We start from the raw sequence: 27277 nt of genomic DNA on the forward strand, positions 1-27277 counted from the left end.
TACCTGTGAGCAGGTGGGGGAGGTAGGGAAGGTGAGGCATACGGGAAATTTCTAAGGTATTGGTAATGTTCTGATTCTCGGTCTGGGTGGTTAACACACAGGTATTCATCTTTGTATTCTTTAAATGGTGTATGTGCATTATATACTCTTTTGTATACATGATATAGTCATAATGAAATTATTAAGTTATACTTTAAAATAAATATGAGGAAAATATGCCTATGTAGAGAATTCAGAGAACCATTTAGAATATGTAGCCTGGGATGTCATAACATTTTATTAACATGATTGACTAATATGAGCTTAGGAAATATTATTCTTATAAAAGATATATTTTGTGGGAAAACAAGAAAGAAAAATACAAGAGGCAGTAATTGTGCAGGACCTTGAAGAACAAGTATAGTATAGGGAAGGAGAAGAGGGAAGTGGGTACTCCAAGACAGGGGAAGACTATAAACAGTTTTGGAAGGAGGAAAGAACACATCTGAAATATAATATGGCAAATGAAACTGAATAGCAAAGAAAAGGAAAAAATATGGAGATTCCCAGAAAATCATTGGGAAAAGTTTGAGGTTTTTTTCCTGTATATAATTAAGGGGCCACCTAAGCTCCTAAGCAGAACATAACTAGGCTGGGTGCAGTGCTGTGCACCCTCGGGAGGCTGACACAGGAGGATGTCTTGAGCCCAGGAGTTTGAGACCAGCCTGGGCAACATAATGAGACCCCCATCTCTTATTTTTAAAAAATCTTTTCAAAAGAAAAAAAGGAACACGGCTTATTGAAACTTAGTTAAATGAAGATAAATTAAAACATGGCACATTAAGTACATTTATTTATCTCTATTCTCTCCCAAAATCTTACCAAAATGACAGGGAGAAAAAAAATTTTTTAAGGTTACAAACCTATAAAGTCAAAAATTGGAAGGGAGGCAAGAACAAAAGATAGAAAGCAGAGGGAGAAGTGGTAACTGAGTAGTGTTTGGCAATTCTGTTAAGTAAGCGCTTATAGAAGAGAATTCTAAATTGCTGGGAAGTTGCATCAGCAAGATGGTAGAATTGGAGTTCTCTGGCCCAACTCCCCACATCCCTAGAAATACAGCTAGCAACTATCCACAAACAAGAATACCTTTGCCAATATCCAAGGACTCAGAAGTGAGGCTGAAACACCCCATTGGACTGCAGAACTAAGAAAAGCCATATTCAAAGGGTAAGAGGAATTGTTTCTCTTTGACCATGTCACGTGTCTCCCAAGCTACACAGCGGCACACATAGATACCCCTAGGCCCACAGTTTCCCCCATGGGGAAAGATAGTGGAGCTGGATATTCAACTTTCCCACCATTCTGGGACCCTTCACAGGAGGCTTAGTCATGTCTCACCCCACAGGACCTCATTGGGAGTACCAGCAGGGCTAGACCACCTGGGATCAGTTAGAAATGAAGAACGGGGCCTGGAACATACAGCAACCAGCACGTGATATTAGTGAGGCCTCTGCATTCTGGCAAATGGGGCACCACACCAGAGGGACTAGCCAACAGCGTCACTCTGCAAGAAACATGATCCATAGGTCTGCCAGCCTCATGTCGCTAGCTAGCTGCCCCATCCAGCCCCAGCATTCTCCTTAAACCTTCCCCAGGCCAGAAGGCAGGTGCAGGTCCGTGTTTTCCTCTGGAGGGAGCATCTGGCCCCGCTGAACTGCAGAAGTAGGGCGGTGTTCCAACCAAACCCTGGTGCTTTCCTGAAGCCTCCCCGACCAGGAAGCAAGTGGAGGTCAGCATTTACCTGGAGGGAGTATCTGGCCTCACACAACACCAACAGCTGAGTGGCAACTCCACCACACCTTGATGCTGTGCTTTTCTGTTTTTAAATTTTAGATTCAAGGTGTACGTGTGTAGGTTTGTTACATGGATATATTGAGTAATGGTGATATTTGGGCATCTAGTGTACCCATTACCCAAATAGTGAACATTGTACTCAATAGGTAATTTTTTAACCCTCCCTCCCCTCCCACCCTGTCCCTTCGTGGAGTCCCCACTGTCTATTATTTCCGTCTATATGTCCTTGTGTACCCGTTGTTTAGCTCCCACTTCTTATAAGTGAGAACATGCAGTATTTGATTTTCTGTTTCTGAGTTATTTCACTTAAGATAATGGCATCCAGCTTCATTTATGTTGCTGTAAAGGACATATTTTATTCTTTTTTATGGCTGCATAGTATACCATGGTGTATAAGACTACCCTGGATCTAAAGATAAGCTCAGCCAATGCATATGTGTGGCGCATAGCCTCTGGCCCTGTCCACTCTGTAGACCTCACCTAGCCTTAGGTCCCAGCATGCAGCCCTGCCCAACTACAGATTCCAAACAACAATACAATAGGTACGTGAAAAAAAAGTGCAGCATCTCTAATCATTAGGGAAATGCAAATTAAAAGCACAGTGAGGTATCACCTCATACCTATTGGAGTGACTTTTATCAAAAAGATGAAAGATAACAAGTATTGGTAAAGATGTGGATCAAAAGTATACCTGGTACATTGTTGTTGGGAATATAATTTAATATAGCCATTATGGGAAATGGTATGGAAGTTTCTCAAAAAACTCAAATAGAATTACCAGCAATCCACTACAGCTACCAGTGGGATCCGGCAATCCCACTTCTAAGTGTATATCCAAAGGAATCGAAATCAATATGTGGAAGGGATATCTGCATTCCCGTGTTCACTGATTCACAATAGCTGAGATACAGAAACAACTTATGTGTCCATCAGAAGATGCATGGATAAAGAAGATGTGATATATATACACAGTGGAATACTATTCAGCCTTCTAAAAAGAAGGAAATTCTTTCACTTGTAACAGCACAGGGAAACCTGGAGGACATTACATTAAGTGAAATGAGCCAGGCATAGAAGGACAAATACTGTATGATCTCACTTATATGAAAATGCTAAAAAGTTGACCTCATAGAAGTAGAGAGTAGAATGATGGTTACCAGAACCAAGGTGAGGGAGGGTGTGAAAAGGAGGAAGTATTAATCAAAGGGTACAAAAGTTCAGGTTTACAGGAGGAATAAGTTTTCAGATTATTGTGCATCAGGGTGACTATAGTCAATAACAGTAATATATATATATTTTTATTTTAAATTTTACTTTAAATATATATATTTATATATATATATATAAAATAAAAGTAAAATAATAATATGGTAGGAACTCCCCAGTGTGCATTCAGCCCTTTTTTCCAGCCCTCCTCCCTAAATATAGAAATATATATCCTCTTTTCAAGAAAAGAGAGGATTCTTCTTTGGATTAACTGATCAGACCTACTTAAAAGAACTTATGAGGTGTGGGGAGAAACATAGTGGGTCACAATGGACGCAAGAGGTGTCATACGCTCAGTGATAAAGCTGACTCGCACCTTATCATGGCTCCTCTCTTAAATATTAGTGTACAGTGAAGGACCACCAGAAAATTTCAGAAAGCCTACAACATGAAAGTCAGACACCTAACTCAATAACCAGAAAAATGGAAATCAGAAGAAACAGCACAAAGCAGGGAGCAAAAGAAAACTTCACAAAAAATATACATAGCAGACTTGAGCCTGTCTATAGACCCAAAAGCCCTTAAATAAAGAGGTGGGTGCATCCCCTTCAGGAAGGACCTTTATACATCATAAAAATTTATGTTGTTAATCTTTTTCCCAGCCTACCTCAAAGGGACCTGTGGCCTCTAACCAGGGTAATTGTACATTGGGGAAAAGGAAATATCAGACATTTCACAGATTACTGGCCACTGGCTCTGAACTGACACTGATTCCAGGAGATCCAAAATGTCACCATGGGCCTCTATCAGAATACGGGCTTATGGAGGTTAGATGATCAATGGAGTTTTAACTTAGGCCTATCTCACTGTGAATCCAGTGGTCTCCAAACCCACGCTGTGATTCTTCCTTCAGTTCTAGGATGCATACTTGGGATAATACTTAGCAGCTGACAGAATGCCCATATTAGTTCCTGTCCTGTGAAGTGAGGATAATTATGGTGAGTAAGGCCATGTGGAAGCCATTAGCACTGCCTCTACCTTGGAAAATAGTAAATCAAAAGCAGTGCTGAATTCCTGGAGGGATTGCAAAGACTAGTGCCACCATCAAGAAACTGGAAGATGCAGGGATGGTATGATTTCCACGTCCCTATTCAACTTATCTATCTGGCTGGTGCAGAAGACAGATGGATCAGTGGACAGTGGCTTGTCATATGCTTAACCAGGCGGTAATTCCAATTGCAGCTGCTGTACCAGATGTGTTTCATTGCTTGAGCAAATTAACACATCCCTTGCTACATGCTTTGCAGTTATTGATCTGGCAAATGGCTTTTTTTCCATCCCTGTCTATGAGGCCCAACAGAAACAGTTTACCTTCCATGGGCAAGGCCAGCAATACACCTTCAATGTCCTACCTCAAGGGTATATCAACTATCCAGCCCTATGTCATAATTTAGTTTGCAGGCATCTTGGTCACCTTTCCCTTTCATAAGATATCACACTGGTCCATTATACTGATGACATTATGTTGATTCGACATAGTGAGCAAGAAGTGGCAGTGACCCTAGATATATTGGTAGGACATTCAGAAGCTAAAGAGTGAAGAAAAAATCCAACTCAAATATGGGGCCTTCTACCTCAGTGAAATTTCTTGCAGTCCAGTGGTGTGAGGCCTATCAGGATATCCCTTCTAAGGTGAAGGTTAAGTTGTTTGCATCTGGCCCCTCCTATAACCAAGAAAGAGGCATGAAGGGGTGGCCTGCCCCTCCACACCTGTGGGTGCTTCTCGTTAGGTGGGACGAAAGACTTGAGAAAAGGAATAAGACACAGAGACAAAGTGTAGAGAAAGAAAAGCAGGGCCCAGGGGACCGGTGCTGTGCTTACAGAGGACCCACACCGGCCCCGGCCTCTGAGTTCCCTTAGTATTTATTGATAATTATCTTTACCATCAAAAAGATAAGGGAGTGACTGGACAATAGGATCATTGTAGGGAGGAAATCAGCAGTAAGACATATGAACAAAAAATCCTTGTAACATCAATAAGTTTAAAAGAAAATGCTGTGCCTTGAGATGCATATGCGAACATCTCCATAAACCTTTTAGCAGTATTGTTCCAGCAAGCCCCACCTTATTCCTAAAGGCGGTTTTCTCCTTACTCAGTAAACAAAGCACACAAAGGGTTTTACCTGGAGATGTTCCATCGCCCAGGGACGGGCAGGAGACAAATGTTTTTCTTTTTCTCTAGATTTAAGAGAATGGTGATGACCTTTAACCATAAGCAGCCTTTAGGCACTTGTTTAACAAAGCACATTCTGCACCGCCCAAAATCCTTTTAACCTTAAGTCACCACAGCACATGTCTCTTGCAAGGACAAGGTTGGGGGTAGGGTCACAGATTAACAGCATCTCAAATACAGAACTAAATGGAGTCTCTTATGTCTACTTCCTTCTATATAGACACAGTAACAGGCTGATCTCTCTTTCTTTTCCCCACAGAGGCACAATGCCTAATGGGCCTCTTTGGATTTTGGAGGCAACATATTCCTCATTTGGGATTGTTATGCTGGGCCATTTCCCAGGTAGCCCAAAAAGCTGTGAGTTTTCAGTGGGACCCAGAATAAGAGAAGGCTCTAGAATAAGTCTAGGCTGCTGTGCAAACTGTTCTGCCACTTGGGCCATTTGATCTAGCAGATGTCAGTGGCAGATAGGGATGCTATGTGGAGCCTTTGGCAGGCCCTTATAGGTAAATTGAACCACACTCCTTTTGGATTTTGGAGAAAGGCCCTTTCATCATCCTTGGATAACTACTCTCCTTTTAGGAGACAATTCTTGGCCTAATATTGGGCTTTAGCAGAGACCGAATGCTTGATCATGGGCCAACAAGTTACCATGCAACCCTAGCTGTCCATCATGAACTGAGTGTTACTTGACCCAGTGAGTCATAATGTTGGACATGCACAGCAACACAATACTCCATTATCAGACTGAAGCGGTATATACATGATCGGGCCCTAACAGGCCCTCAAAGGACAAGTAAATTTTAGGGGAAGTGGCCCAAATTCGCATGGTTCCTACTGCTGCTACACTGTCTTCTTTCTCCCCATTTGCACCTCTAGTCTCATGAGGCGTTCCCTACAATGAGTTAATAGAAGAAAAGAAGATTTGGGCCTGGTTTACAGATGGCTTTGCATGCTATGCAGCAGCACCAAAAAGTGGACAGCTATAGGAACATAGCCCCTTTCTGGTCACCCCTGAAGCAGAATGCTAAGGTAAATTGACTCAATCTCTGGCCTGCATCACTGCCAGCTGACTACAGAGGCCTTGGGTTTTGGAGAAACCTCAGCAGCAGGCAGATCTTAGAGGCTGTGGACTTCAGATGCACCCCATCACTACACTATCTTCAGTGGCCAAGGGTTTCCAGCTTGGTGCTGTACCAACTGTGATGGTCCTGGGCTTAAGGTGCCCCCCAGTGTTTCAGTGGCTGCCATGGTCATAGGTTTATGGGCCACACCAGCTGATCCACCTAGAATCTCTGGACAGGCCTACTGTTGAATTGTTTTCCCAGACAAAACTATACTGTGAAGATTGGAATAAATGTCTACTACTTCAATGCACAGATATCAATGCATGACCAGAAAGATCAAGAAAAATCAGGGAAATATGGTGTCCCCAAATGGACAGAATAAGGTGCCAGTGACTGGCCCTAAAGAGATAGAGATGTGTGAACTGTCCGACAAATAATTCAACATAACTGTTTTAAGGAAGCCCAGTGCACTTCAAGAAAATACAGAGAAACAGTTCAACAAAATGAGGAAACAATACATGATCAGAATGATAAATTTAACAGAGATTGAATTTTTTAATCAAACAAAAATGCAAGTGCTGAAAAATAAGTGAACAAAGTGAAAAATGCAATAGAGAGCATCAATAGCCAGTTGATCAAGGAGAAGAAAATATCTGTGAACCTGAAGACAGATTATTTGAAAATATACAGTTATGATGGAAAAAAAGAATGAAAGGAATGAAGAAAGCCAGTGGGATTTATGGAACAGCATCAAAATAGCAAATGCTTAAGTCATTGGGGTTTAAGAGGGAGTAGAGAAATATAGTGGGTTAGAAAGTTTATTTAAAGAAATAGGAAACTTTGGCCGGGCGCGGTGGCTCAAGCTTGTAATCCCAGCACTTTGGGAGGCCAAGGTGGGCGGATCACGAGGTCAGGAGATCGAGACCATGGTGAAACCCCGTCTCTACTGAAAATACAAAAAATTAGCCGGGCGTGGTGGCGGGCACCTGTAGTCCCAGCTACTCAGAGAGGCTGAGGCAGGAGAATGGCGTGAACCTGGGAGGTGGAGCTTGCAGTGAGCCGAGATCGCGCCACTGCACTCCAGCCTGGGTGACAGAGCGAGACTCTGTCTCAAAAAAAAAAACAAAAAAGAAAAGAAATAGGAAACTTTTGAAACCTGCAGAAAATTATAATTATCCAGGTACCTAAAGATTAAAGGTCATCAGTCAGATTCAATCCAAATAAGACTACCCCAAGACTTATTGTAATCAAGTTGTCAAAGATGAAAGACAAAGAGAGGATCCTGAAAGCAGCAAGAGAAAAGAAGCAAATAACATATAAGGGAGTTCCAATACACCTAGCATTAGACTTCTCAGCAGAAGTCTTACAGGCAAGAAGGGAATGGGATGATATATTCATATTCAAAGTGCTAAATAAAAAAAAATGCCAACCAAGAATACTGTGCTCGGCAGGCCATCCTTCAAAAATGAAGATTTTCACAAGCAAACAAAATCTGAGGGAGTTTATCACCACTAGACCTGTCTTACAAGAAATACTAAAAGGAGTGCATCGAGCTGAGAGAAAAGGATGCTAATGAGTAATATGAAAACATCTGAAAGTATAAAACCAGTGACAAAAACCAGTCAAATTTAGAATATTCTAATACTGTAACGATGGTTTGTAAATCACATACTGTATAAAGGTTAAAAGCCAAAACTATTAAAAATAATAACCACAATAATTTGTTAAGGTATATGCAATATAAAAAGACATAAATTGTAAATTGTGAGGAAGAGCAGAGTAAAATATAGAAAAATTTCAATCCAAGTTAAGTTGTTATTAGCTCAAAATAACCTATTATAACTATAAGATGTTATGTGTAAGCCTCATGGTAACCACAAAGCAAAAACCTGTAATAGATTCACAAAAATAAAAGGGAAGGAATAAAATCATACTACTAGAGAAAATCTGTTAGCAAAAAGAAAGATAGTAAAACAGGAAGAAAGGATCTATAAAACAACTAAAAAACAATTTTAAAATGTAAGTAGAATTACATTGAATGTAAGTGGATTAAATTCTCGAAAGACACAGAGTAGCTGATTGGACTGAAAAATAAGACCCAATTACAAGCTTCCACTTCACCTGTGAGGACACACATAAACTGACAGTAAAGGGATGGAAGAAGAAGAAATGACCAGACATGCTATTATATACCAATTCATGGGCTGCAGCCAATGGTTTGGCTGGATGATTAGGTACTTCAAAAGAACATGATTGGAAAATTGGTGACAAATAAATATGGGGAAGAGGTATGCAGATAAACCTTTCTGAATGTGCAAAAATTGTGAAGATATTTGTATCCCATGTGAATGATCACTAAAGAGTGATGTCAGCAGATGAAGATTTAACAATTAAATGGATAGGATGACCCATTCTGTGGATACCAGTTAGCCTGTTTCTCCAGCCACCATTGTCATCACCCAATGCACGCATGAAAGAAAGCAGCCATGGTAGCAGAAATTGAGGTTATTCATGGGCTCAGCAACATGGACTTCCACTCACCAAGGCTGACCTGGCTATGGTCATCTCTGAGTACCCAGTCTGCCAGCAGCAGATACAAACAGTGGACCCCCAATATGACACCATTCTGTGTGGTGATTAGCCAGCTACCTGGTGGCAGGCAGACTACACTGAACCATTTCCATCATGGAAGTGCAGTGTTTTGTTCTTACTGGAATAGACACTTACTTTGGATATGAATTTGTCTTCCCTACACATAATCGTTCTGCCATTATTATCATCCGTGGACTTACAGAATATCTTATCCACTCTCATGGTATTTCACACAGCATGTCTTTTCAAAACAAGAGAAGACAGCACTGGATCCATGCTCCTGAAATTCACTGGTCTTACCATGTTCTCCAGCTGGCATGATAGAATAGTGAAACGGTCTTTTGAAAACTCAATTACAGTGACCCCAGGTGGCAACACCTTGAACGGCTGAGCAAGGTTCCCCAGAAGGCTATGTATGCTCTGAATCATGCCTAATATATGGTGTTGTTTTTCTGATTGCCAGGATTCTCAACTCCAGGAGTTGGGGTGGAAATGGGAGTGGCATCACTCACTATTACCCCGAGAGACCTATTAGCAAATTTTTGCCTCCTGTTCCCAGGACTTTATGCTCTGCTGGCCTACCACCTCACCACCTGGGGCTCCTCATGGCTCTGAGTCAACAGGCAAAGACAGGAGATACTGTATTTGCTGGAGTGATTTATCCAGACTACCGAGGGAAAATTGGACTACTATTCCACAATGCAGATAAGGCAGACTATGTCTGAAACACAGGAGATCCCTTATGCATCTCCTAGTATTACTATGCTCTGTGATTAAGGCCAATGGAAAACTATAAGAACCCATTCCAGCCAAGACTACAAATGGCCCAGACACTTTAGGAATGGAGATTTGAGTTATCCCTCAGGTAAAGAACCATGACCAGCTGAGGTTCTTACAGAAGGCAAAAGTAATACAGAATGGGTAGCAGAGGAAATCAGCTATGAATACCAGCCTATAACCACATAACCAGTTACGTAAATGAGGAATGTAATTGTCATGAGTATTTCCTCCTTATTTTGTTAAGAATACATTTGTGTGCGTGTGTGTGTGTGTGTGTATATATATATATATATATATATATACACACATACATAATATACATATATATACATACATAATATACATATATTAAACAAATATATTTGTTTTCCTTCCTCTCTTATCCCCTTATTATGTAACATAACATGTATTAACTTTGTATTTAAGTATTGTTAACTTTTTACCATATAATTTAAGTTACAGAAGAGCAAACATCACTCAAGGACTTTAACCTCCTCTTCTGGAGAAGAGAGTAGTGCATTTTCAGTTGTTGTGCAGGATAGTTGTACCATGTTAGGTAGAATTATGACCTTGTTATTGTCTTTATTTGGAGATACTTTGAGATGCTTATGGGTGCCAAGTTGACAAGGAATGGACTTGTAATGGTTAGTTGTATACATCTACTTTACTGGGCTAGGGGATGCCCAGATAGCTGGTAAAACATTATTTCTGGGTGTGTCTGTGAGAGTATTTCTGGAAGATATTAGCATTTGAATTGGTAGACTGAGTAAAGAAGATAACCCTCCCCAGTGTGGCTGGGCATCATGCAGTCCATTGAGGGCTTGAAAAGGACAAAAGGGCAAATGAAGGGCAAATCCACGCTGTCTTCTTGAGTTGCAACATCCATCTTCTCCTGCACTCAGACATTGGCATTCGTGCTTCTCAAGCCTTCAGACTTAGACCAGGACTCACACCACTGGCACCCCAGTTTTGGGGTCTCTGGACTGAGACTGAGACTCACTCTGTTGGTTCTCCTGGTTCTCACACCTTTGGACTTGGAGTGGAACTACACCACTGGCTTTACTGGGCCTCCAATCTAGTAGACAGCAAATCATGGGACTTCTCAGCTTCCATAATCATGTGAAAGGCAACCACTCATAATAAATCTCTGTATATTTCTATATATCCTATTCTATTCTCTGGAGAGCTCTTACTAATATGAATAGCATCTTCACAAAAATAAGAGAATATATATACTAGGATGCTATACAGTGGAAAGCCAAAAAATTTCTGAAAAGTGTATAGTCACAATTTTAAAAATTAAAATTTTAAACAAAATGATTGATAAGGAAAATTGAAAAAGAGCAGTTTGCCCTGTCCCATCCTATTTATCCCTGTAGATAATCAATTGTTCATTCAAACAAAACAGTCATAAATATCTAGTTACAAGGTGACCGCATATATGATGTTATTATATAACCAGTGGACAATGTAGCAAAATGATATCGTGATTTAAGAAACTGTAATTGGAACCAATGTTAGAGCCGGTGATGTGGCTTGCAAGAAGTGGAAATTACACTGAGTTTCTTTTTGGCATGGTTTAAGGCATAAGAGGTTTGGTGACAGTTCTACAACTGCCCTAACTTGAGGTCCCCTTTACCTGGGTCCTGCTGAGTGGGCACAATGTCATCATCACCAACCCAAGTATGTATTCATTAAGAAAAGGAGTGACTCAAGCAGTGCTGACTGAACATCTTTCAGGCTGCTGTCATTTGGATTGTCCAGCTGAGAAACTCTGCTCAGAGATGTTCAGTACTTCTAAGATATGTCAGAGTGTTTGCTTTTATAGATTACTCCATGTTCCCACTTCAAAAGATAGACTCTGCCCTGTCAAATTTTAGATTAGCAAGAAAAAAGAAAGATCCCAAAAACTTACAGAAGGACAACAATTTAAATAATAAAAATCAATCTATCACCTGACTTTCTTATTAGTGATTCTGATTATCAAAGGACTGGAGAAAATGCCCTCTCCCTGTTATTCATCAGGTGTGTAAAATAAAGCTCTTTTCAGATATTCAGTGTCTCAAAAAATGTATGTTTATACATCCTTTCACAGGAAGGTGCTAAAGAATGTGCTTTAGCATAACAGAGAAGATCAAAGCATGAGATCCTGTAAATGGCAGCTAAGAGAGAGAGTAATGAAGGGAAACCCCAGGAAACAAGTACTGGATTATCTCTGCATTTATCGCATGCAAAATATTATAAAATGCTATTTTAACTACCTATTGGAAAACTAACCAAAAATTTTAAACAAAAGTATTAACTACAGGAAAATTTATGTATATGTATGTATGTAGAGAGAAGAAAACATACTCATAGCAGAACTGGTTCAATAGTAAGCAATATTCACACAGTAAATCTAAACAATATAAACACTCTATTCATTTAACTAAAAAGTTAATATAACGAATTTGAGAGATGGAGAGAAGATGTATAAGTAGGCATAGTACATGAGAGATACATCTTCATCTGCCATATAAGAAGGCAATAGGGTTGGCTCTGGGTACACTGCCTAGGAGTTAGCCCTGCTCCACAAGCAGCAGTAATAAAAGAGAAAAAAGAAGGTAATAGATAATGTATAAAAATTATGTATTAAGAAAGAGCATATAAGAATCTTTACTTGAGGCTAGGCACGGTGGCTCACGCCTGTAATCCCAGCACTTTGGGAGGCCGACGTGGGCGGATCACGAGGTCAGGAGATTGAGACCATCCTGGCTAACACAGTGAAACCCCATCTCTACTAAAAATACAAAGAATTAGCCAGGCGTGGTGGTGAGTGCCTGTAATCCCAGCTACTCGGGAGGTTGAGGCAGGAGAACGGCATGAACCCGAGAGGCGGAGCTTGCAGTGAGCCCAGGTCACACCACTGCACTCCAGCCTGGGCGACAGAGAGACACTCCGTCTCCAAAAAAAAAAGAATCTTACTTGAGAATACAAGAGACAGAAACAGCTGCAAGAGTCAAGATTGTTTTCCTTTGGGACCAGAGTGAAGAATGGCAAAAGCAATGTGGCAGTGGTTGCATTTTAATATTATTTGTCTTATCCAGATTTGTATTGATAAAAATTTAAAATGTTTTAAAGATGATAAATATCAACTGTACAAGATGGATCAGACGAGGGAGAGATCATTTTATTCTCTTTTCTTTCTCTTCTTAGGACCTGGCGTATTGTAGTACCAATGACAAAAGATGATGCACTAAAGGAGATCAGAGGAAACCAAGTTACTTTTCAAGACTGCTTTATTGCAGATTGTCTTATTCTGTTGACTTTTCCTTTGTTGACCATACCTGAAATTCCTGGTTATTTACCAATCTCCTCACCACGTGGTAGTCAATTAATGGCTTCCTGGGATGCTTGTGTAGTTGCATCTGCTGTTTTGGTAACTGATATGGAGACCTTTCAAACAACTGATTCATTCAAATCTTGGACCAGAATCAGAGTGCCTCCAGACATTCTGAGTGATGATGAAAGACGGAGTGTGGCTGATGTGATCTTATCGCGGGATGGAATAGTTTTTCTTATAAATGGTGTTCTTTACGTAAAAAGTTTTCGTGGATTTATAAGACTGGGAAGAATTACAGATCTTGCTGATGGTGGAATTACTGGCATTTCATCAAGAAAATGGTGTTGGGTCAATTATTTATTCAAGGTTAGTAAAAGATATTTTATATTTCATAAATATATTTATATTTTACAAATGTATTTACTATACCATTTACTCAGTGATAAACAGAGACTCACTATGCAGCTTTTTGCCCAGTTGTTTTATCTAAGGCTGTAAACAGCTCTAACTCAACTTCTCAGAGACCTCTTTACAGTAGAGATACACCTCCAACAACTAAAAATAAAATTAATCTTGTAGGTTATTATGTAGTTCAGTCATGAGAGCTTTGTTTTACCTTGATATGGGCAAAAGACCCAAAAATTATTTTCCCCAAACAAAGATTATATGAGCTCTCCAAAATGAATAATGAGTTTTTGTTACATGCATAGAAAGTGTAATGATCAAGTCAGGGTCTTTGCGGTATCCATCTCCTTCAGTGTTTACTGTGTCCATGTGTTGGTATCATTTCCTCTCTCCTGGTTACTTTGAAATGTTAAAAATATTGTTGCTGGCCGGGCGCGGTGGCTCACACCTGTAATCCCAGCACTTTGGGAGGCCAAGGCGGGCAGATCACAATGTCAGGAGATGGAGACCATGGTGAAACCCCGTCTCTACTAAAAATACAAAAAATTAGCTGGGCACAGTGGTGGGTGCCTGTAGTCCCAGCTACTCGGGAGGCTGAGGCAGGAGAATGACTTTAACCCGGGAGGCAGAGCTTGCAGTGAGCCGAGATCGTGCCACTGCACTCCAGCCTGGGCGACAGAGCAAGACCCTGTCTCAAAAAAAAAAAAAAAATACATATATATATATACACACACACACACACGCACACACACACACACACACACACACACACACACACATATATATATATAGTTGCTAAGTGTAGATACCCTGGTCTGACTATAGACAGACTAGAAACACTAGAACTTATTTCTTCTATCGAACTATATGTCAGTTAGATATAAAACATTAGAACTTATTCTTCTATTTAACTGTATGTTTGTACCCATTAACCAGCCTCTCTTTGTACTCCCTCCCATGCACCCCTCTCCTTCCCAGACTATAATATCTATCATTCCATTCTGTTTTCATGAGATCATGGTTTTTACCTTCCACATATGAGTGAGAACATGTAGTATTTGTCTTTCTGTGCCTGGCTTATTTCACTTTACAATAATGACCTCCAGTTCCATCCATATTGCTGCAAACGACGTGATTTTGTTATTTTTATGGCCAAATGGTATTCCATTGGGTATATATACCCCATTTTCTTTATCCATTCATCCATTGATGTACACTTATGTTGATTCCATGTCTTTGCTATTGTGAATAGTGTTGCAATAAACATGTAAGTACAGGTGTCCCTTTCATATACTGATTTCCTTTTGATAAATACCCAGTAGTGGGAATGCTGGATTGTATGGTAGTTATACATTTAGTTTTTTGAGAAACCTCCATACTGTTTTTCATAGCGGTTGTACTAATTTACATTCCCACCAACAGGGTATATGAGTTTCCTTTTCTCTGCCTCCTTGCCAGCATCTGTTATTTATTTATTTTTTGTCATTTTAATAATTGCCAGGCTGGGCAGGATGGCTCACACCTGTAGTTGCAGCACTTTGGGAGGCCAAGGTGGGATGATTACTTGAGCCTAGGCGTTAGAGACCAGCCTGGGCAACATGGTGAGACCCCATCTCTAAAAATAAAATAAAATTTAGAAAATAAAAAATAACAATAATAGCCACTTAACAGGGTAAAATGATATCTCATTGTGGTTTTGATTTAAATTTCCCTGATGATTAGTGGTGGTAACTGTTTTCACACACCTGTTAGCCATTTGTATATCTTTTGAGAAATATCTATTCATGACCTTTGCCCACTTTTAAATGGGATTTTTTTTTTTTTACTATTAAGTTGTAAAATTGAAGAGGAAGGAATTATCCCTAACTCATTCTACAAGACCACCCTTACCCTGATACCAAAACCAGAGAAGAACACAACACAAAAAAAGAAAACTTACAGGCCAATATTCCTGATGCACATGAAACACAAAAACCCTCAAAAAAAATTCTAGCAAACTGAATGAAATAGCACATCAAAACCAGAACACACCATGGGATTTATACCAATAATGTAAGGATAATTTGACATACACAAATCAATAAGTGTGTTACATCACATCCACAGAATGAAGGACAAACATCATATGATCATCTCAATAGATACAGAAAAAGCATGTGATAAATTCAACATCCCTTCATGATAACAATTCAACATCCCTTCATGATAACAATTCAACAAACTGGCCAGGCACAGTGGCCCACACCTGTAATCCCAGCACTTTGGGAGGCCGAGGCGGGCAGATCATGAGGTCAGGAGTTCGAGACCAGCCTGGCTCATATGGTGTAACCCCATCTCTACTAAAAATACAAAAATCAGCTGGACGTGGTGGTGCATGCCTGTAGTCCCAGCTACTTGGGAGGCTGAGGCAGGAGAATTGCTTGAACCCGGGAGGCAGAGGTTACAGTGAACCAAGATTGTACCACTGACTCCAGCCTGGTGACATAGCAAGACTCCATCCCCCCTCCCAAAAAAAATCAAATTAGGCATAGAAGGAACATACCTCAAAATTATAAAAGCCATATATAATAAACCCACAGCTAAACATCATACTGAGTACATAAGTTTAAAGTTTAAAGCCTTTCCTGTAAGAACTGAATCAAGACAAGGATTCCCACCCTCACCACTCGTATTCAACTTAGTACTGGAGGTCCTAGCCAGAATAATCAGTAAAGAGAAAGAAATAAAAGGCATTTAAATTGGAAAATAGGAATTCAAACTGTCCCTTTTTGCAGATAATATGATCTCATATTTAGAAAAACCTAAAGACTCCACAAAAAAAATCTTGGAAATGATAAACAAATTCAGTAAAGTTGTAGGATATAAAATCAGCATACAAAAATCAGCAGCATTTCTATACACTAATAATGAAATAGCTGAAAAATAAATCAAGAAGGCAATCCTATTTACAATACCTACCAAAAAAACTGGGAATAAATTTAACCAAGGATGCAAAAGATCTCTGCAAGGAAGACTACAAAACACTGATAAGGCTGAGTAGAATAGTTCACATCTGTAATCTCAGCAGTTTGGGAGGCCAAGGCAGGAGGATTGCTAAAAGCCAGAAGTTTGAGACCAGCCTGGGCAACGAAGCAAAATACTGTTCTCTACAAATAAAAAATTTAAAAAGTTAGTCAGGTGAGGTGGCCTACACCTGTAGTCCCAGCTACTTGGAATGCTGAAGTGGGAAGGTTGCTTGAGCCCAGGAGTTCAAGGCTGCAGTGAGCTGTGATCACACCATTACACTCTAGCTTGGGTGACAGAATGAGACACTTTCTCTAATATATATATATATATATATAAATTTAATAAATGTATTGTAACCCTGATAGCAACCACTAAAAAAATTTATACAAGATAGAGTAAAAAATTCAATGAACTAAAATGAAATATGAAAAAAAATTATAAAATCCAAAAGAAGGCAGAAAAGGGAAATAGAGGAACAAAACCCTGAGGATACAATAAATAAATAAAATGTATAACTCAATCTAAACACAACAATAATTAGATTAAATCTAAATGGTCTAAAACCACTAATTAAAAGGCAGAGACTGTCAGATTGGATTTTTTTTAAAGACCAAATTATACATTTTTATTTAGAAGCCCACTTTAAATATAAGGGGATAGGTGGACTAAAAGTAAAACACTGGAAGAAGTTATAATATGCAACATGAAATTTGGGAGGGGACACAGATCCAGACCATATCGACCAATGTCAAGGTGGTTTATTGTGTTTTCTTCTAGGAATTTGAGAGTTTCAGATATTACATTAAGTTTTTAATCCATTTTGAGTTAATTTTAATAACTACTACAATTTCAAGTTTTATACCTTCTTTTTTCCTTTTCTTTCTCTCTCTTTTTTCCCCAAACTGTTAGAACTAACAAATAAATTTAGTAAAGTTGCAGGTTACAAAATCAACATACAAAAATCAGTTGCATTTCTAACAACAAGCTAGCTATACAAAAGAGAAAGTAAGAAAGCAATTTTATTAATTATAGCATAGAAGAATTTTTTTTTGCATGTGGATATCCTGTTTTCTCCACACCACTTATTGAAGAGACTTTTCTATCTGGATTGTGTTCTTTGCATTATTAAGAAAGATTAGTTGGCCATATATGCATGGGTTTACTTCTGGGTTCTCTATTCTGTTCTGTTGGCTTATGTGTCTATTTTTCAGCAAGTTCTAAACGGTTTAGATTGCTATAGCTTTGTAATGTAGTTTGAAATGAGGAACTATGATGCTTTAAATTTTGTTCTTCTTCAAGATTGCTTTGGCTCCTCAGGGTCTTTCATGGTTCCATATGAATTTTAGGATTGTTTTTTCTATTTCTATGAAAAATTCCCTTGGAATTTTGATAGAGATTACATTGACTCTGTTAATCAGAGTCTATAGAAGGTGGTATTAGTATGGACATTTTAACAATAGTAATTATTCCAATTTAAGAATATGAGATATCTTTCCATTTATATGTGTTTCTTCAGTTTTCTTCATTAATATCTTATAGTTTCCAGTGTACAGATTTTTTACCTCCTTGGTCAAATTTATTCCTAAGTATTTTATTCTTTTATATATTTATTTCTATTTGAAATATTCATATATATGTATATATGAAATCTCCCAGGTTCTTGGAAAATTTCTTTCTGGTTTTCAGCAGTTTTACTATGTGCCTAGATGTTATTTCCTTTGTATTTCTCCTACTTGAGGTTCAATTGAGTTTCTTGGATTTCTGAGTTTATGTCTTTCATTAATCTTGGAATGTCCATGGCTATTATCTCTTCAAATGTTTCTTCAACCTCATTTTCTGTTCTTCCTTTCCTACTAGGATTCCAAAAACACCTGTATGAGACCTTTTAATGTTGTCTCATAGATCTCAAATGACCTGTTCATTATTTTTTCAGTGTTTTTTCCTTTGTATTTCAGTTTGTAGACACTTGTATGTTCACTGCTTTTTTCCTCTGCTTTTTCCAGCTTCTTGGTAAGTGCATCTGAGTTTTTTTAAGACAGGGTCTCACTCTGCCACCCAGGCTGGAGTGCAATGCCACAATCAAAACTCACTGCTGCCTCAAACTGTTGGCCTCAAGCAATCCTCCCACCTTGGCTTCCCAAAGTGCTGAGATTACAGGCATGAGCCACCATGTCCACGCCCAATTATTTCTCTCTCTCTCTCTTTTTTTTTTTTTTTTTTTTTTTTGAGATGGAGTTTTACTCTTGTTGCCCAGGCTGGAAGTGCAGTGGTGCGATCTCAGCTCACTGCAACCTCCGCCTCCCAGATTCAAGTGATTCTCCTGCCTCAGCCTCACGAGTAGCTGGGACTACAGGCACGTGCCACCATGCCCGGCTAATGGCTAATTTTTGTATTTTTAGTAGAGACAGGGTTTTGCCATGTTGGCCAGGCTGGTCTCAAACTCCTCCAATTATTTCTTTATTCTTGATTTTTGTTTTATTTCTAGCATTTCCATTTTGTTCCTTTTTTATCATTTCTATATCTTGGCTGAAATTCCTCTTCTCTTCACTATGTTGCCCATCTTTTCCACTAGAACCTTCAGCATTTTTATTATAGTTATTTTCTCTTTAGACATTTTGGGTACCTTAGTACTGACAACATTCCAGAGACCTCTTAATACTTTACAGTGGTGCCACCAACCTTCGAAATCCTTGGGAGAGCTATCTCTGCTTTACAACCTAGCTTCTAGCTTTTTGATCATTGGGTGATCATCTTTACTTTCTCATCTGACTCTGAATTTTGGTGCATCTTCCTCTCTTCCTCCCCTCTCCTTCTCCCTCTCCCTCTCCTTCTGTCTCCTATTTCCCTGTCCCAATTCTGTCAGGGAGGCTGCTTTACACTCTGGGTGGAGGCCACGCATGGCTCAAGGAGAGTTCCTCTCCACTCCCTTACCCCACTCCTAGTCACGGAGCTGAGAATCCAGAGTGTGGATGGGTTTCTCTCAACTTATCCAGCTTGATGCCCCTTTCCTGCCTTCAGAGACTTACTACCTTACATTTTGAAGAGACCTTGAATGCTTTAAAAGGCTCTCTCACCTCACCTGCATGATTATGCCGAAGCGTTAAGTGGAGTTACGTGGGAAAGGGTTTGTGAGTGAGAGTGAAAACTCACTTCTTGGCTGGGAATCCTTGGAATTGTCATCTATCATGTTTATGATGTGTTCCTCTTCCCATCTCTCTGACAAGAGTGAGAATGGCTGTGGGTTTCTTCTGTAGCTCACCATTTTGTTTCTCATCTATTTCTTCTTTAAGAATTGTTTCCAGCAACATAAGATCTATACTTCAACGTGAATCCACATTTAGCAAAATGACCTTTTATCCCAAATTGTGTCTTTCTTTGGTTACCAGTTTGATATCTGCCTACCTCCTGTTTCATTATACACTAAATATTTGTACATTAAGTAAAATGAGGACAACAAGATGTTTTCAAAAGATTCCTTTTGATTGTCATGTACATAGAAATTACATTTTAAGTAAAAATCCCAAAAAATTAGAAACAGTGGGGAGAGGAGGCACAGGAGGAGGGAGGCCTTGGACTCCTTGATGAAATTAGGCCCACTGAGTTTCAGGCACAGCAGTTTTTGAATACCCTTCCCATCTAGCAGCCTATATCCATAAAAGGGTAGAATTCACTCGTCTAAGGTTTTAAGTTTCTCTTCTCTTTATCTGGTAACCAAGGAATCTAGAATTCCAAAAATGAGTTAATATTTGAAGAGACTTTATATATTGACCTTAGTAAACATCAAGGTCAAAGGGGCACTGCAGGCCAGAGTGATAAATACATAAACAGAAGGCTGATGTGCTTAAAAGATTTAAAAAGAATTAAAATTTATTATTCCTACCGATAGAAACAATTTATAAACAAATAATTGGGATAATTTATTTTTATGGTTATATGTAATATGATCAATTTCTATTTAATATATTTCTATGCCTGAAGTATTATTCAAAAATATATTGAAACAAATCAAACCTTAGTATTTACTACCTTTAATTTTTATTTATTTATTTTTTTAGAGACAGGGTCTCGCTCTGTCACCCAGGCTGGAGTGCAGTGGCACGATCATGGCTCACTGCATCGTTGAACTCCTGGGCTCAAGTGATCCTTCCACCTCAGCCTCCCAAATAGCTGAGACTACAGACACACACCACCATCCCTAACTAGTTTTTAACTTTTGTAGAAATGGGGTCTCATCGTGTTGCCCAGGCTGGTCTCAAACCTCTGACTTCAAGTGATTCTCCTGCCTCGGCCTCCCAAAGTGCAGGGATTATAGGCATGAAACCACCACACCTGGTCTCTATCTTTCAAATGTAGCAAATTAGAAGATGGAAGTTGTAGACCTTGGTAGCTAAGCTATGAGGACACAAAGGCGTAAGAATGATACAGTGGACTTTGGAGACTCAGGCAGGGTTGGGGGTCAGGATGGGAGTGGGGTGAGGGATAAAAGACTATACACTGGGTACAGTGTACACTGCTTAGGTGATGGGTGCACCAGAATCTCAGAAATCACCACCAAAGAGCTTATTCATATAATACCACCTGTTCCCCAAAAACCTATTGAAATAAAATTTAAAAAAATAAAAAATAAAATTTAAATTTAAAAAAGAGAAATTGTTAGGCCCATCTCTAAAATCGAAGATTTTTCTCATCATTTTTCATTTTGTCACAGGCTAAAGGAGAAAGAAGCAACTTTGCAGTCTGGACAGAAAATGAAATTTACCTCGGATACATTCGTCTTGAATTTGCCAGATTAGTAACTACCACAGAACTGAAAAACATCCTAAATCTATCAGTAACCGCTACTCTGACTATAGACAAGGTTGAGTATACAGGACACCCTCTGGAGATTGCTGTGTTTTTAAATTATTGCACTATGTGTACCGTCACCAAAAAGATTTTCTTAGTGATATATAATGAAGATACAAAACAGTGGGTTTCCCAAGACTTTACATTAGATGCCCCTATTGACAGTGTTATCATGCCACATTTTACATTTTCAGCACTGCCAGGATTACTGCTGTGGAACAAGCATAGTATCTACTATTGTTACCATAATTTCACCTTTACTGGGATTTTACAGACACCTGCAGGACATGGAAATCTATCAATGCTATCAAATGACAGCATTATTCATGAAGTTTTAATAGGTAAGGCGCTCTCAGTCTACTAACATTATTTTAGATTTCACTATAGCCATCTTCCTTATAATGATGTAACACTTTTTAATGTACCAATATGTGGTGTTTTGGACAGCCAAAGGTGCACTTATCACCTACAAATGAATTGACTTTAAATTCAAGTAATGTTAACTATGATCTCACATAGCAAAAGGGCAAACTCAATTTCTTTTTGCGGGGGAGAGGGGAGTTTCATTTTGGTCAATCAGTAGATTCTAACTAAGCAATTTATATATACATTGTAGGGTGTAGGAGGTGCTGTGGTATTGTATTACGTTTCCTGGGGCTACCATAAAAAAGTACCACAAACTGGATGACTTAAAACAACATAAATGTATTACTTCACAGTTCTGGAGGCTAGAAGTGGAATATCAAGGTGTTGATAGGGCCATGTTCACTCTGAAACCTGTAGAGGGAGGTTTTGTGTTATAAAGCACATATGAAACAGGATCATATGTGTTTTTTAAACAACCATGAGCCACAGTGATAAGAAGACAAGGTTAGAATGATACATTGGGGATAGATTTTAGAGGAGGTCAGATTACCCAGTTTGAATGTTGTACTGAAGGTCATTCAGAAACAATGAAATATAACACGCTCAAACATTCATAAGCATATGAAGTACGAAGTTAAAGGCCTTCATCTCTCACCATTCTCATTTCCCAAATAACCAACTATTAAGAAACTCCTGTGAGGCCAGGCGTGGTGGCTCACGCTTCTAATGCCAGCACTTTGGAAGGCCAAGGTGGGAGGATCACTTGAGCCCAGGGGTTCGAGTCCAGCCTGTGCAACATGGTGAGACCTCATCCCTACTAAAAACTTAAAAATTAGCTGGGCATGGTGGTACGCACCTGTGGTCCCAGCTACTCAGAAGACTGAAGCAGGAAGATCACTTGAGCCCGGGAGGTCAAGGCTTCAGTGAGCCATGTTCACCTCACTGAACTCCCCAGCCTGGACAACAGAGCGAGATCCTGTCTCCAAGAAAAAAAAAAGTTCCCGTGAGTTTGTCCAGACTTTCGAACAAGCAAATACTAAATATAATGGGCATGTTTTCAAAACAAAACATATAATAGAAATAAAACTAATGCCATTTTAACTGCTGTGTACTGTTCCACTGTCTATGCACACTACTAATTAATAGGGGTTTAGATAGATATTTAGATAGATATTAGGCTTCAGTTCTTTTTCTGTTACAAATAATGCTGCAGAAAATATGCATATGTACACATACTGATAGAAGTGTTTCTGTAATATAAATTACTGGATATAGAATTCCTGAATCAGAGATTACAAATATTTAAAAAGTTGATAAATCTTTCTCACTTACCCACCAGCAAAGTTTGTCACAGTCTAAACTCCCCCAAATGTATTGAAAATGTATCATTTTCATATAATCTGTTTAACAGTTACTGGTTATATAGAAGAAAAATGTTATTTTATTGCACATATCTTTTATAATTAGATGTTTTATCTAGTTTCATAAATTTATTGGCCATATTCTTCTGTGAATTTTTTTTCTTGTCATTTCCTTATTTCTATTTTTTATTTGTTTATTATACTTTAAGTTCTGGGATACATGTGCAGAACGTGCAGGTTTGTTACATAGGTATACACGTGCCATGGTGGTTGGCTGCACCCATCAACCTGTCATCTACATTAGGTATCTCTTCTAATGTTATCCCTCCCCTACCCTCCCAACCCCTGACAGGCCTCGGTGTGTGATGTTCCCCTCCCTGTGCTGATGTGTTCTCATTGTTCAACTCCCACTTATGAATGAGAACATGCGGTATTTGGTTTTCTGTTCCTGTGTTAGTTTGCTGAGAATGATGGTTTCCACCGTTATCCATGTCCCTGCAAAGGACATGAACTCATCCTTTTTCATGGCTGCATAGTATTCCATGGTGTATATGTGCCACATTTTCTTTATCCAGTCTATCACTGATGGGCATTTGGGTTGGTATCCAGCCTATCATTGATAGGCATTTGGGTTCCAAGTATTTGCTATTGAACAGTGCTGCAATAAACATAGGTGTGCATGTGTCTTTACAGTAGAATGATTTATAATCCTTTGGGTATACACCCAGTAATGGGATTGCTCAGTCAAATGGTATTTCTAGTTCTAGATCCTTGAGCAGTTCCCACAGTGTCTTCCACAATGGGTGGACTAATTTACACTGCCACCAACAGTGTAAAAGCATTCCTATTTCTCCACGACCTCTCCAGCATCTGTTGTTTCCTGACTTTTTAAAGAACACCGTGAGACAGTATGTCGTTGTGGTTTTGATTTGCATTTCTCTAATGACCAGTGATGATGAGCTTTTTTCCATATGTTTGTTGGCTGCATAAATGTCTTCTTTTGAGAAGTGTCTGTTTATATCCTTCACCCACTTTTTGATAGGGTTATTTTTTCTTGTAAATTTGTCTAAGTTTTTATAGACTCTGGATATTAGCCCTTTGTCAGATGGATAGATTGCAAAAATTTTCTCCCATTCTGTAGGTTGCCTTTTCGCTCTGATGATAGTTTCTTTTGCTGTGCAAAAGCTCTTTAGTTTAATTAGATCTCATTTGTCAATTTTGGCTATTGTTGCCATTGCTTTTGGTGTTTTAGTCATGAAGTCTTTGCCCATGCCTATGTCCTGAATGGTATTGCCTAGGTTTTCTTCTAGGGTTTTTGTGGTGTTAGGTCTTAAGTTTAAGTCTCTAATCCATCTTAATTTTTGTATAACATGTAAGGAAGGGATCCAGTTTCAGCTTTCTGCACATGGCTAGCCAATTTTTCCAACATGATTTATTAAATAGGGAATCCTTTCCCCATTGCTTGTTTTTGTCAGGTTTGTCAAAGATCAGATTGTTGTAGATGTGTGGCGTTATTTCTGAGGCCTCTGTTCTGTTCCATTGCTCTATATATCTGTTTTGGTACCAGTACCATGCTGTTTTGCTTACTGTAGCCTTGTAGTATAGTTTCAAGTCAGGTAGCGTGATGCCTCTAGCTTTGTTCTTTTTGTTTAGGATTGTCTTGGCTATACGGGCTCTTTTTTGGTTCCATATGAAATTTAAAGTAGTTTTTTCTAATTCTGTGAAGAAAGTTAATGTAAATTGATGGGGATAGCATTGAATCTATAAATTACTTTGGGCAGTATGGCCATTTTCACGATATTGATTCTTCCTATCCATGAGCCTGGAATGTTTTTCCTTTTGTTTATGTCCTCTCTTATTTCCTTGAGCAGTGGTTTGTAGTTCTCCTTGAAGAGGTCCTTCACATCCCTTGTAAGTTGTATTCCTAGGTATTTTATGCTCTTTGTAGCAACTGTGACTGGACGTTCACTCATGATTTGGCTCTCTGTCTGTTATTGGTGTATAGGAATGCTTGTGATTTTTGCACATTGATTTTGTATCTTGAGACTTTGCTGAAGTTGCTTACCAGCTTAAGGAGATTTGGGGTTCAGACGACGGGGTTTTCTAAATATACAATCATGTCATCTGCAAACAGAGGCAATTTGACTTCCTCTCTTCCTATCTGAATACCCTTTATTTCTTTCTCTTGCCTGATTGCCCTAGCCAGAACTTCCAATACTATGTTGAATAGGAGTGGTGAGAGAAGGCATACTTGTCTTGTGCCGGTTTTCAGAGGGAATGCTTCCAGCCTTTGCCTATTCGGTATGATATTGGCTGTGGGTTTGTCATAAATAGCTTTTATTATTTTGAGACACATTCCATCAATACCTAGTTTATTGAGAGTTTTTAGCATGAAGGGGTGTTGAATTTTATTGAAGGCCTTTTCTGCATCTATTGAGACAAACATGGTTTTTGTCATTGGTTCTGTTTATGAGATGGATTATGTTTATTGATTTGCCTATATTGAACCAGCCTTGCATCCCAGAGATGAAGCCGACTTGATCATAGTGGATAAGCTTTTTGATGTGCTGCTGGATTTTGTTTGTCAGCATTTTACTGAGGATTTTTGCAACGATGTTCATCAGGGATATTGGCCTGAAATTTTCTTTTTTTGTTGTGTCTCTGCCAGGTTTTGGTGTCAGGATGATGCTGGCCTCATAAAATGAATTAGTGAGGAGTCCCTCTTTTTCTGTTGTTTGGAATAGTTTCAGAAGGAATGGTACCAGCTCCTCTTTGTACCTCCAGTAGAATTCGGCTGTGAATCTGTCTGGTCCTTGGCTTTTTTTGGTTAGTAGGCTATTAATTACTGCCTCAATTTCAGAACTTGTTATTGGTCTATTCAAGGATTCGACTTCTTCCTGGTTTCATCTTGGGAGGGTGTATGTGTCCAGGAATTTATTCATTTCTTCTAGATTTTCTAGTTTGTTTGCATAGAGGTGTTTATTCTCTGATGGTAGTTTGTATTTCTGTGGGATCAGTGGTGATATCCCCTTTATCTTTTTTTATTGTGTCTATTTGGTTCTTCTCTCCTTTCTTCTTTATTAAGCTGACTAGTGGTCTATTTTGTTGATCTTTTCAAAAAACCAGTTCCTGGATTCATTGATTTTTTGAAGGGTTTTTTGTGTCTCTGTCTCCTTCAGTTCTGCTCCAATCTTAGCTATTTCTTATCTTCTGCTAGCTTTTGAATTTGTTTGCTCTTGCTTCTCTAGTTCTTTTAATTGTGATGTTAGGGTATCAGTTTTAGACCTTTCCTGCTTTCTCCTGTGGGAATTTAGTGCTATAAATTTCCCTCTAAACACTGCTTTAGCTCTGTCCCAGAGATTCTGGTACGTTGTGTCTTTGTTCTCATTGGTTTCGAAGAACTTATTTATTTCTGCCTTAATTTGTTTACCCAGTAGTCATTCAGGAGCAGGTTGTTCAGATTCCATGTAGTTGCGTAGTTAGTTTTGAGTAAGTTTCTTAATCCTGAGTTCTAATTTGATTGCACTGTGGTCTGAGAGACTGTTACGATTTCCATTCTTTTACATTTGCTAAGGAGTGTTTTACTTCTAATTAATTATGTGGTCGATTTTAAAATAAGTGTGATGTGGTGCTGAGAAGAATGTATATTCTGTCAATTTGGGGTGGAGAGTTCTGTAGATGTCTGTTAGGTCCGCTTGGTCCAGAGCTGAGTTCAAGTCCTGGATATCCTTGTTAATTTTCTGTCTCGTCGATCTGTCTGGTATTGACAGTGGGGTGTTTAAGTCTCCCACTATTATTGTGTGGGAGTCTAAGTCTCTTTGTAGGTCTCCAAGAACTTGCTTTATGAATCTGGGTGCTCCTTTATTGGGTGCATATATATTTAGGATAGTTAGCTCTTCTTGTTGCATTGATTCCTTTACCATTATGTAATGCCCTTCTTTGTCTTTTTTGATCTTTGCTGGTTTAAAGTCTGTTTTATCAGAGACTAGGATTGCAACCCCTGCTTTTTTTTTTTTTTCTTTCCATTTGCTTGGTAAATATTCCTTCATCCCTTTGAGCCTATGTGTGTCTTTGCACGTGAAATGGGTGTCCTGCATACAGCACACTGATGGGTCTTGACTCTTGATCCAGTTTGCCATTCTGTGTCTTTTAATTGGGGCATTTAGCCCATTTACATTTAAGGTTAATATGTTTTGTGTGAATTTGATCTTTTCATTATGATGCTAGCTTGTTATTTTGCTCGTTAGTTAATGCAGTTTCT

The 27277-nt window shown here is 39.0% G+C and overlaps 1 protein-coding gene across 6 annotated transcripts in view; it reads left to right on the forward strand.

Moving 5' to 3' along the window:
- CATSPERE (catsper channel auxiliary subunit epsilon) overlaps nt 1-27277 on the forward strand; it is a 168353-nt gene that overhangs the window by 67480 nt on the left and 73596 nt on the right. For all 6 annotated transcript variants that reach the window (XM_058430493.1, XM_058430489.1, XM_032136925.2 and 3 more), the window contains 2 exons: nt 12907-13399; nt 21153-21630. In XM_058430493.1, coding sequence (XP_058286476.1) covers nt 12907-13399; nt 21153-21630 — 971 coding nt within the window. The remainder of the gene's footprint in view (nt 1-12906; nt 13400-21152; nt 21631-27277) is intronic.

This window comes from Hylobates moloch, unplaced genomic scaffold, assembly GCF_009828535.3.
Source record: "Hylobates moloch isolate HMO894 unplaced genomic scaffold, HMol_V3 SCAFFOLD_18, whole genome shotgun sequence".
In the NCBI taxonomy this organism is placed as follows: Eukaryota; Metazoa; Chordata; class Mammalia; order Primates; family Hylobatidae; genus Hylobates; species Hylobates moloch.